This window comes from Camelina sativa, chromosome 6 (genome assembly GCF_000633955.1).
Source record: "Camelina sativa cultivar DH55 chromosome 6, Cs, whole genome shotgun sequence".
Classification (NCBI taxonomy): domain Eukaryota; kingdom Viridiplantae; phylum Streptophyta; class Magnoliopsida; order Brassicales; family Brassicaceae; genus Camelina; species Camelina sativa.
The window spans coordinates 22,211,085-22,221,733 of NC_025690.1; the positions used below are offsets into that span (position 1 = coordinate 22,211,085).

At 38.8% G+C, this 10,649-nt stretch overlaps 5 protein-coding genes across 6 annotated transcripts in view; 3 read left to right on the forward strand and 2 right to left on the reverse strand.

Moving 5' to 3' along the window:
- Positions 1-3,027, forward strand: LOC104792930. Of its 2 annotated transcripts, XM_010519201.2 has the most exons (8): positions 1-383; positions 494-581; positions 691-1,545; positions 1,660-1,770; positions 2,030-2,092; positions 2,189-2,418; positions 2,525-2,628; positions 2,714-3,027. In XM_010519201.2, the coding sequence occupies exons 1-8, from the start codon at positions 336-338 to the stop codon at positions 2,829-2,831; spliced, it is 1,617 nt and encodes a 538-aa protein (XP_010517503.1). In that variant the 5' UTR covers positions 1-335; the 3' UTR covers positions 2,832-3,027. The 2 variants fall into 2 exon arrangements, 1 of the variants encoding a protein (XP_010517503.1); XR_002038683.1 differs by lacking the exons at positions 2,525-2,628; positions 2,714-3,027 and having other exon boundaries at positions 1,978-2,092; positions 2,189-2,212.
- LOC104792931 (U-box domain-containing protein 63-like) lies at positions 3,048-5,076 on the reverse strand. The gene is made up of 8 exons (XM_010519202.2): positions 4,618-5,076; positions 4,271-4,508; positions 4,092-4,173; positions 3,939-3,996; positions 3,754-3,842; positions 3,560-3,658; positions 3,397-3,467; positions 3,048-3,322 (listed from the first exon to the last, which is right to left on the reverse strand). Exons 1-8 carry the CDS (start codon positions 4,922-4,924, stop codon positions 3,199-3,201), a joined length of 1,068 nt encoding a protein of 355 aa, XP_010517504.1. The 5' UTR covers positions 4,925-5,076; the 3' UTR covers positions 3,048-3,198.
- On the reverse strand, positions 5,154-7,573 carry LOC104792932 (pre-mRNA-splicing factor 38). Its single transcript, XM_010519204.2, has 6 exons — positions 7,119-7,573; positions 6,822-6,943; positions 6,642-6,732; positions 6,424-6,544; positions 6,249-6,328; positions 5,154-5,767 (listed from the first exon to the last, which is right to left on the reverse strand). Exons 1-6 carry the CDS (start codon positions 7,406-7,408, stop codon positions 5,395-5,397), a joined length of 1,077 nt encoding a protein of 358 aa, XP_010517506.1. The 5' UTR covers positions 7,409-7,573; the 3' UTR covers positions 5,154-5,394.
- On the forward strand, positions 7,717-9,583 carry LOC104699349 (tRNA-aminoacylation cofactor arc1-like; the record flags this gene model as incomplete). The annotated part of the gene is made up of 7 exons (XM_010414667.2): positions 7,717-7,884; positions 8,248-8,346; positions 8,554-8,724; positions 8,875-8,940; positions 9,135-9,200; positions 9,342-9,458; positions 9,575-9,583. Coding segments are annotated over exons 1-7 (591 nt in total), but the record flags the coding sequence as incomplete, so codon positions are not given.
- The window catches only part of LOC104699350 (methionine--tRNA ligase, cytoplasmic-like), a gene marked incomplete at its 5' end in the record, with an annotated part of 2,881 nt that continues 1,817 nt past the window's right edge, over positions 9,586-10,649 (forward strand). The window contains 5 exon segments of the mRNA XM_010414668.2: positions 9,586-9,672; positions 9,867-9,932; positions 10,074-10,190; positions 10,307-10,467; positions 10,563-10,649. Coding sequence (XP_010412970.2) covers positions 9,586-9,672; positions 9,867-9,932; positions 10,074-10,190; positions 10,307-10,467; positions 10,563-10,649 — 518 coding nt within the window.

The window sequence follows — 10,649 nt, forward strand, 5'->3', positions numbered from 1 at the left end:
GCCGAAAAAAACGAGAAAGCTCGCTCCTTTATAACAAAAACCCAAACAAACACACACACACTCTCCCCCATTTGAATTCAAAATCCCTTTCGCTTCCTCAAAAGCTTTCTGCAAATCTCTCATCACCCTCACTCTCTCCCCAACCCTAAGAAATCATTTCTTTCTTCAAAATCTTTGCTTTGCTCTCTGGGTTCCTTCTTTCCCTTTTCCCCCAAATCCCCCTATTATTATTATTATTATTATTATTTTATGTGTACCCGTTTCGTCTTCGTTCGTGTGTGGACTCTATCATCTGCGTAATTTAGGGGAAAAAGACAGATCTTTCTGGTGTGGAAATGGAGGAACAGAGAGGGGTTACCTCTGCGGTTGCATCGAATTCTGGGGTTTGTTTCTTCTTCTTCTCTCTCCCCCGATGACTTTTTCTTTTCTTGTTGCGATTTGTTAATTAGTGGGGTTTGTGTTCTTGGTCTCTGGGTTTCTCTCAATTTTTCAGATTTCGGGAGAGAAGCGTAACGGAAATGGATTAGAAGAGAAAGATGAATTAGGTTCTAAACGTGTCAAAGTGCCAGATCTGGATTCTGGTAATTCATGAGTTCGATTTCGATTATTGGATATATGATCTTATCACTTTGGATGGTTTGCTGAAAAAACAGTTCCTTTTCTTTTTGTTTTAATGCTTTATGGCTACAGATGCTAAAAAAATCAGTAATTTGCAGTCTGATGGAAAAATTGGAACTAGTGTTCAGCTACCAAAAAATCTTACTAGTGGAAAGGTTTCAGGAGTATCTGAAATGCATGTGGCTCCTGATGCTGAAGGTTTAGGAAGAGTACTAGTTAGAGAAAAGGATAAAGATGTAAAACCTCCCGCTGTTGTTGAGACGAGAACATGCTTGCTTAAGGCTGCTAACTCAGTTTCTAAAGTTGATGGTAGATGCGTTGCTAGTTCTGGGAAACAAGCTTTGCTAAAGAATAATCATACTGTGAAAGATGAGAGTAAATGTGAGTCAAGAGGAGCTCAAGTTGATGTTTCAAAGAATAGCTCCCTCTTAAAACCTAAGGAGACTTCTGAATCCGTACGAGGAGCAGCAGAGCCGCCGTCGCTTTCAATTCCTGTTGGGGATAAAGCAAGTCCTTTTCAGATGTGTAGTAGTGCAGCGGGTTCATTGGGTGAGTCAGATTCCATGCGGCGATGGATGGAAATGAAGCGGAATGGTTTTCTATCAGGCCCTTTGGGTGGAGTAGCAGCACCAAGTTCTACAGTAGCGAGTGTGCCTGTTGAAGTACCTGCGCAAAAGCAACCAAAGAATAAGAGGAGAGGTGGTGATTCTCTCAAGAAGAGAAACGAGGTTCCTAGGAAAGAACAGCAGCTGGTAGATAGGTTTGCAAATGTTACTGCACCAAGTGGATTGCTGACAGAATTGAACCCGGGAATCATTAACCATGTCAGGACTAAGAAACAGGTCTGCTCAGTTATTGAAGCTTTGATTCGGAGTGCTAATGATAAGGCTACCGTGGGGGAAAGACATGCCAATTTGAATGTAAGAGGTACCTATCGCTCTCATTTACCTCCTTAAAATGGTCATGTTAGCCAATTCAGACCAGATATGAGATCTTTCAGAATCAATTTTTAATCACTCTGTTTTTACCTTGGGATTTCAGAGTCAATCAGAGAAGATAGGGCATTAGCATTAAAGTTACCATCTACCGGGATGTCTGATAGCACCAATTCCATTTCAAACCCACAACAAGCCACATCTCTTGCTATTGAAGGTCAGTACCTTTTATCTTGTTTCAGATCGCCTTGAGTAAAATTTTTTGAGATTCTAAATACGTCTGAAGTAATAAGTGGTTCAAGTCCTATGGAGAAAAATGAAGAGTTTTGTCCATTAGGTTTACTGATTAAAGTAGTGTAGAAGTGGCAGAAGGATAAATGTTAGGTATTTTTTCTTTTGTGCATGATGATCACTTCATATGCAGAAGTGGAAACGGAAAGAAATGCTTAAAAGGAAAATGTTTGTTTGCTTTTTAGCTGCTACCGTGGCTTCTCAATGGTTGGAGTTTCTTCACCAAGACCTCAGTGGACGTCTTTCAGGTGCGCATTTTACTTTCTTGAAGGAATACCGCAGAAGGACTTCTTAGGTTAATTGAGTTTTAGTGATCTGATTGAGATCTTTTTATGTTTTTGCAGCTGTGCAGGATAGTAGGAACAGAGTAAAAAATATTTTGACTACCGAGTTACCGCTTCTCGTTTCATCAAGAGAATCCTCTTCTAACCAAGAAGATACTCGTCAGAGGCCGAATACGAATACCTCTGGTGATGCTTCATCTGATAAAGCGGTAACAGAGACGCATAAGATAAAATGGTCGGCAAAATTTGATCAGATTAACAAAGCTCTTTATGATGAAGAGAGAGATTTGGTGTGTACATATCCACTACCTTCAAGTTTGAATGATTATAGAGACAGAGTTTATTAAGCTCGAGGCAGTGTTTGATGTATTGATACTATGGATTTGAAATTCGCAGGAACGTTCGCTAAACCAAGTGAAGGAAATGCAGTCAAGATGCAACGAGGGTCTACGGCAAATGGACGAGTATTCGCCTTTTAGTTCCCAATCATCAGATTCAAGGTGAGGAAACTACACCAAGCAGTCCATAGAGTCTTAGAAAAAGACTGGTTGAACTGATTTTTCTTGCTATACAATACTTTTGCAGTTTTGGGAAAGACGGGAGTCAGGAGACTAGTATGGCGGTTCAGGCGGCTGCAGCTTCCATTTTTTCAACCTGCAGTTTTCTTCTGTCAATGGTGAAACCGTCGCCTACCAGTTCTTAATTTTTGTTTGTTTTTGGTTTACCGGCTCTTCGACTAGTACCACCGACTATATATTGTCATTTGTGTTAGTACTTTTGATAGGTATTAATTAATATCATCTTTAGTGTAAATAATAGGCGATTGATGGTTTCGTCATTCGTGTATGTAACATTAGTAGCGACCTTTTTTATATCAATCCTACAGTTGGCATTTGCTTCAATACACATTACATATCTGTTGGAAGGCAAAGTTTTCTTGCGTAACTATATGAAACACTGGACTTAATAATATTACAAGGAAATCGTAGTCTTGCTCCTGTACCACAAAATGAAATGTAGTATCTAATTTCTCCTGAACGAAAAGTTACATATATGCTGATCTCTATGAGCTAGAGCCAAGATGGTGCCATTTCTGCTACTGTTACTTTGGTAGGCGAATTGTCCGAAATCTTAGCAAGTGAGCAATGTTGTAACTTAATAGACTCTGCATTGTCCACTGTCTTGACAACGTACCTGAAAAATAGAAATCCAGTTTTGTTATAAGAGTTAAACATCTTATGGATAAAATGAAGCAAACGAGACTTAACCATCCATTTAAGCACTGTGTCATTATAACTGCCCTGCGTCCGACAAACCGTGGAGGTGTCCTTTTGTTTCCCTAAACCATGGTATCCTTTCGTCTGTTAAAACATGGAAGTAGAATTCTCTAGATTGTGATAAATAACCTTGGGATGGTGGAAGATCTCAGACCTCTATGATAATAAGATCTCCAATGGAGAAAGGAAACTGTATGCCTCGGCTACTCTTTGGAGGTTCAGTGATCTTTGGGATACAGAAACTCCTCTTGTGCTGCAGATTCATCATAAGAAAGAAAACGCTGCTTATCTCTGTTTTCTCATTGTAAAGGTAAGCTTACACGAATAAATATTTAACGGAAAACAAACCTGATCCGACTTGTCTCTCCTTCGCTTCAACGAGTGTATATAATCTGATTCTTCTTCTTGGCAGAAAGCATGAACTACAATTCTAAGAGCTGAACAAGCGCATAAAACTGGATCAGGAAAAAGAAGTTACTCTTGAAAAGATTTCGAGTCTTCCACTGAAACCAGCAAATGTCGTAAAAACTCACACAGATTTGGCTTTCCTGATCCTTCCGAAATAGGTTGGGAACATGTGAAACATGCTTTCTGACAACAAAAATAGTCAAAACTCGTTTGTTAAGAGATTCACATGTAACAAAACCAAGAGATCTAAAGCAGATTAGTAAAGAATCACTTTTTACCATTCTTTTAACTTCTTTTAATCCTCCAGCTCCAAAAGAATGTCCACAAGGCAGTATCGTAGCATCATTCATTAATGTTCCGCTATCCAAAGCAAAATAACAAATACAGAATCAGATTCAAAGAGAGATCCTAGTTCTCAACCATAATCAGATCTATTACAACGAGAGCGGATACTTACGTGACAGGATCAGAGAGGATGGCTTTGAGAGACTCCCAAGAGCTGCAGACACTAGTGACTCTCTCCTTCTCCACAGAAGCAAAATCTCGTTTTGTCTGCGTCTGCGTGTTGTGGTGGGAATGAGATACATTGTCATCTGGGTTAGTGATCATCACCTTAAAATCCATTTCATGGCGATCAATCATCGATGATTTCCTTTCCTCATCTTCTCTCACAACCAGTTCCCAACCAACTGAACCTGGAGTAAAACCAGGATTCCAGATTTGAGAGAGCCGCTAACTAAGATTGTGGATTCTTTAATAGTCGTAATAGACAGACCATCTTAAGACAAGAAACTTATTATATACCTGTATTTTTACTTTCCCTGTTGGTTTCTTCGGCAGCTGCAGAATCTGAATCACCATTATTACCAGGTTGAATCAAGGCGCCATGTCTTCGGAAAGGAACGTTTTCCTCGTCTTCATCTCCATCGGAATACCTTGTTTCATTCTTCTCAACTCTGTTTCCGCAGAAACCTTGCCGGATTCTGAAACGGCGATCGCCGACGGTTTCGAGCTCCCGGATTTTGGGAGCGGACTCTCCGACACGGAACCGCAGAGATTCATCTTCCACATGGTATAGGAACCGAGAATCGATACTTTCATTAACGGACATTTGTTTTTACGCCGGAATATTTTCAGAAGACGATCGACTGAGACGGAGGAGGAAGCTGAGATTATTAAAAAAAAAAGAAAAAAAAGGTAAAGAACTAAGAAACAACAGAGACCATATAGAAACGACGTCGTGACATATGAAGCACGCGCGTCGTCACGCTTAATGATTATGAAACCGTATCATTATTCATTACTACTACCATAAAGAAACTTTTCTTGGGACTCATAAGTGATATTGCGACGTCGTCATGACTAAACGAATTTTAACCGGTTTACAATCTGAATTTCATGATCCGGTTAAGAACATACAGTTACAATGCCATTTCAAGATTCTTCATTTTGTTCTACAATAAAAGACGGAGGGATTAGATAACTCGCAAACCATAAACAAAAACTAAAGTGACTTGGAGAATCACACTGTAGTAGCTTGACACAATGAACCAAGTTCCGGTTTGATACCATCTTCTCATTTCACATCTTCAAAGGTTTCAATCCCAGTGATGCTCTCAGTCTATTATTTTCTGCAATCTCAGGATCTGGATGATTAGTTCCATCTTCCCTCAACTTCTCCTTCTTCTTCTTTGGTTCATCACGATCCCTGTCATCATCAGTTTCGTGTCTCTTACGATCCCTACTCCTGCTTCTACTCCTACGCCTTGCCCTGTCTCTTCTGTCTCGTTCTCTGTCTCTGCCTCGTTCCCTGTTGTCCCTATCCCTATCCCGCTCTCCATAGTGATCTCTGTCTCTCTCTCTATCCCGGTCCCTCCCACCACGCCCACGTTCTCTTTCATACTCTCTGTCATGATTTCGATCCATATCATAGTCTCTATCATAATCACGATCCCTGCCAATCACAAAATCATGGTCCAATTATAATTCATGAAACAATAACCTAAAGTATGAACATGACAATCTGTGGCAAAAACACATTGTTTGAGCTAAACTAGATGGGAAGAACAGAAAAATGCTTTCGTGATTTACAGATCTTTGTCATATTAATACACTAACCAACTGCCATATAACAGGGTAAGCTATATAGTAAGGATGTCTGATCCATAATACTTCTCTCTGAACACTGTCAGTACAGAGAAACCTGGAAGGATCTCCACAATTTTCAATTTCGGAAGCTGTATGCTACCACTGATGGCTTAAGATGCCATAGAGGAAACAGACATTCAAAAGAGAGAATTACTAGACATGATGCACGAGCATTAGCTAGATCAAACAGCTTCCACAATCATAAGCAAGAGAGAAATTACAAGGAATAATTATTAGAGATGGTAACTAAAGGATTGAGAATCTAGTAAAAGGCACGGATTACATACCTGTGTCTATGACTGTCGCGTCTCCTATCTCTCTCTCTGTCTCTATCTCTTTCTCTTTCAGGACTCTTATGGCGATGATCCTGTCAAAAGAGGAAGAAGATGGTATCAATATAGAGTTAGTAAATAAAAATGGTTAACAGAACAAATACTAATTCTCACAGAATAAAGCAGTGACCTTCTCATCTTCAGATCCATCAGCAATCGCTTCGTTCTCCTCCTTTTCTTCCTCTTCTTCAAAGTCATCTTCCAATACACTTTTCCTCGGCTCTAATAAACCATTCTGTTCAAGCGTCCACCTATCCTCACAATGAGAAATTAACCATCTTAAAAAACTGCAGAAACCAAAAACTAAAACTCAGCTATAGCAAAAAAAAAAAATGCAAAACAACAAACCTTTTCTTCAAACGTGGCATTGCAATATCACAAGAATAATCCTTGGTTAAAAGTTCCTCAATGACTTCGTCCACATGTGTCAATGAAAACCCTATTCCAAACAAAAGAGATCAAATTAGTTATGACACAAATCAATCAAAAAAGTTACAACGCATCCACTTAAACGAAAACGAAACTTACTCCCATCAGGTAGCTTTTGTCTCACTTTTCGGTAGTCATTGTAGAGAGGCTCGAGGTAACGATAGACATCAACATCAGTCCCAGTGAGACGGAGATAGAAAGCCCCAAGAATACGAACATATCTGCACAAACCAAGAGAATTAAATCTTCTCAACAATCACTGAACTATCAAATTGATTACCCTAAATCTAAAGCTAGCTGCAATCTACCCAGATTTGGGATACATTCAATACATATATTGCTTGAGAAACTAACAAAAGACAAGATTCAGCTTTAGGTTAGAATTAGAAATCATACTTGTAATCATCGTTTTTGATGAACTCGACGACAATTTCCTTCTCAGGCTGGATTTGAAGCATCTTCAATATGAGGCAAAGGAACGGAGTAGGTTTGCGGCTACCACCAAAGGTTCCACCAAGATGGTCAAGCTCCATAGCTTTGTCAACCAACGTCTCCGCAGTTAAACCAAAACACTGCTCTTTCCAGAAAGTGTGCTGATATATCTTCGTTCTCACAATCTTCTCTACAAGATTCTGCGGATTCGTCCCCCTTATATTCTTGGCCAACGGATCTGTTCTGTTTGCCATTATTTCGCCGGAAGTTAGTCAGAAACCGCCTCTAAGATCTTAGTCGCCGGTTTAACAAACGTCGAGCGACGCCGGAATCGATTTAATTGCTTCCACGAAATTGCCGTCGTAGAAGACGAAGACGACGCTCTAGGGCTTCGAAGAATCTGAAAAAAAAAAACAATTTTGTTATTTATTTATTTTTCTTAGTATCTCATTCAGTGGTAAAGCCCATAGTGAGAAAAATATTAATGGGCTGATAATATTTTTTTCTGGCCCACTAGAGATGGAGATAACGCCGTTAGTTGACCATTACATCAAGCATAAACCCTATCGAAGAAATTGGAGTGTTGTGTTCATTCTCTTTTCAGCGAAGAGCCCCAAAAGAAGAAGAACAACAAATTTCGAAAATAGAGAAAGAGAAGAAATTTACAATGGATTCAAAGACGAAGCAGATGATTCTATCAGCTCTCTGCAAACACTTCTCATTGGATCCTGTAAGTATTGAAGAAGATGACATCTCAGAAACTTCACTTTTTTTTCTTTGAGGTCTTGCTTGGTAGCTGAGTATATGTGTATGATCATGCTTTGAATTAGGTAGTCGAGAAAACTCGAACATTTTCTGATTGGGTTTCGATTCAATTGTAGAGATTGTGTTCCATATTAAGTTTATCAGTGTTTTTTACACTTGTGCATCAAGCTGGTTATGTAAAAAAGGTTGAACCTTTAGAAATTGGGCTTTTATGGTTTTCTTGAATTGGGTTTGCATGGCGTTGATGGTAGACTGTGTTGATCATCTTTTTGAATAGACTGGATGATCTATGGGTTTGTTTCTGAAAATAATTTAATTCATTGCTCAGGAGCCTTTTCTTGGGGGAGCTGGTGAGAGTGATGTCAACACGCTTTATTCTAATGTTTTGAAGGCATCTGGAAAGGAAGTGTCTGCACAAAATAACGAGGTAAGGACATAAATGCGGAACTCTAAAATGGAACTTTATTGCGTTTCCTCCTTGTTACTACCACATTTTAAGAAAGCGGGGATTAGTTAGTTTGCGTTGTGATGCAATGCCTTTTGTGTGGTGGTAGATGATGAGTATTCATTCAGTGGCTCTCTTTTGCATGATGAGTCATCGTTTCACATTTAAAAAGTAATTTACCTGTTTCAGGTTTTGAAGTGGCTGGATTTTGCGGAAGGTTTCCCTGCAATTTCCAAGGATTGCTTTGCAGCTCTTGAAAAGTTGAATGTTGAGTTAGTTACCAAGTCGGTGCTCTTGGGAAATGGATTGACGCCATCAGCGGCTGATGTAGCTGTGTTTTCAGCTGTGCATTCTTCAGTGGTACCACTTCTCTTAATTTCATACTTTATATAACATTCGTTCCTGAGTTATTTTATGTTTTTTAAAGATGTTAAGATGAAATTTTCATAAAATGTTAACTAGAGGCAGCCTTTAAGACTCACTATTATCTATTTGTCTTACTGTTCCCAGCTTGGCCTCTCAGATTCAGACAAGGAGAAAGTAACACATGTCATAAGATGGATAAATTACATCCAGGTAGGTTCCACATCATAAAATTATCAGTACTTGACTGCACCAAGGTAGTCTGTAAATCTATGGAGGACTACTTTATGTGTAGGCGTTAGTGACTATGACAATATATGCACTCTCTGAACATCAACCTTTCACTTTATCTGTCCTTGTGATTTTCTGCTTTAATAATAATGCTGCTCATTATCTTATTTTTACAGAACAAAGAAGAATTGTCAACATTATTTGCTCCAATTCCTGTGGAGTTATCAGTGTTTGACTTCGAGGTGAATTATCTTTTCATACCCAGTTCCTTAGTTTTAGAATCTATAATAAAATAATACATCTTTCCATATGTACTACGCGTCTTCCTCTGTCATCACACGCGATGAGCAAATGGTTTTCTGATGTCTTTCCTCTAAACGCAGGTATCAAAAAGTGTTCCTAAGGTGGAAGCAAATTCTAATACCAAAAAAGCTACTGAAGGTGTAAAGCCTGTTGACAAGTCAGAAGCGCAGCCGATCACAAAGAAAACTGAGCCTGAGGTACTACTTTTAACTTTTTTTAACTTTTAAGTTGGATTTATTAGACTGTGACTCTATCTAATTATATTGTAGAATCTGATGTTTCCTCTTTTTGTTTTTTTTGTGTGTGTATTTAGGAACCAAAGAAAAAGNGTCTTACTGTTCCCAGCTTGGCCTCTCAGATTCAGACAAGGAGAAAGTAACACATGTCATAAGATGGATAAATTACATCCAGGTAGGTTCCACATCATAAAATTATCAGTACTTGACTGCACCAAGGTAGTCTGTAAATCTATGGAGGACTACTTTATGTGTAGGCGTTAGTGACTATGACAATATATGCACTCTCTGAACATCAACCTTTCACTTTATCTGTCCTTGTGATTTTCTGCTTTAATAATAATGCTGCTCATTATCTTATTTTTACAGAACAAAGAAGAATTGTCAACATTATTTGCTCCAATTCCTGTGGAGTTATCAGTGTTTGACTTCGAGGTGAATTATCTTTTCATACCCAGTTCCTTAGTTTTAGAATCTATAATAAAATAATACATCTTTCCATATGTACTACGCGTCTTCCTCTGTCATCACACGCGATGAGCAAATGGTTTTCTGATGTCTTTCCTCTAAACGCAGGTATCAAAAAGTGTTCCTAAGGTGGAAGCAAATTCTAATACCAAAAAAGCTACTGAAGGTGTAAAGCCTGTTGACAAGTCAGAAGCGCAGCCGATCACAAAGAAAACTGAGCCTGAGGTACTACTTTTAACTTTTTTTAACTTTTAAGTTGGATTTATTAGACTGTGACTCTATCTAATTATATTGTAGAATCTGATGTTTCCTCTTTTTGTTTTTTTTGTGTGTGTATTTAGGAACCAAAGAAAAAGGCTACAACAGAGAAGGATGCCAAAAAAGAAAAGAAGAAACCCGCTGAAACAGAACCAGCTAAAAAAGACGCGGAGCTTAGTGTCAGTTTGCTTAATATCCAAGTCGGTCTAATTCGCAAAGCATGGAAGCACCCATCAGCAGATAGGTTTGTGGTCAAAACATTTCAATATTATTGCTCTGTTAAAATTTGTATTGATCGTCTTCTAATTTGTTAAGAGACTTGTGTTATGTGTAATGCAGTTTGCTGGTTGAAGAAATAGATGTCGGGGAGGACAAAGTGAGGCAAGTAGTTAGTGGCTTAGCAAAGTTTTGCAATCCCGATGATCT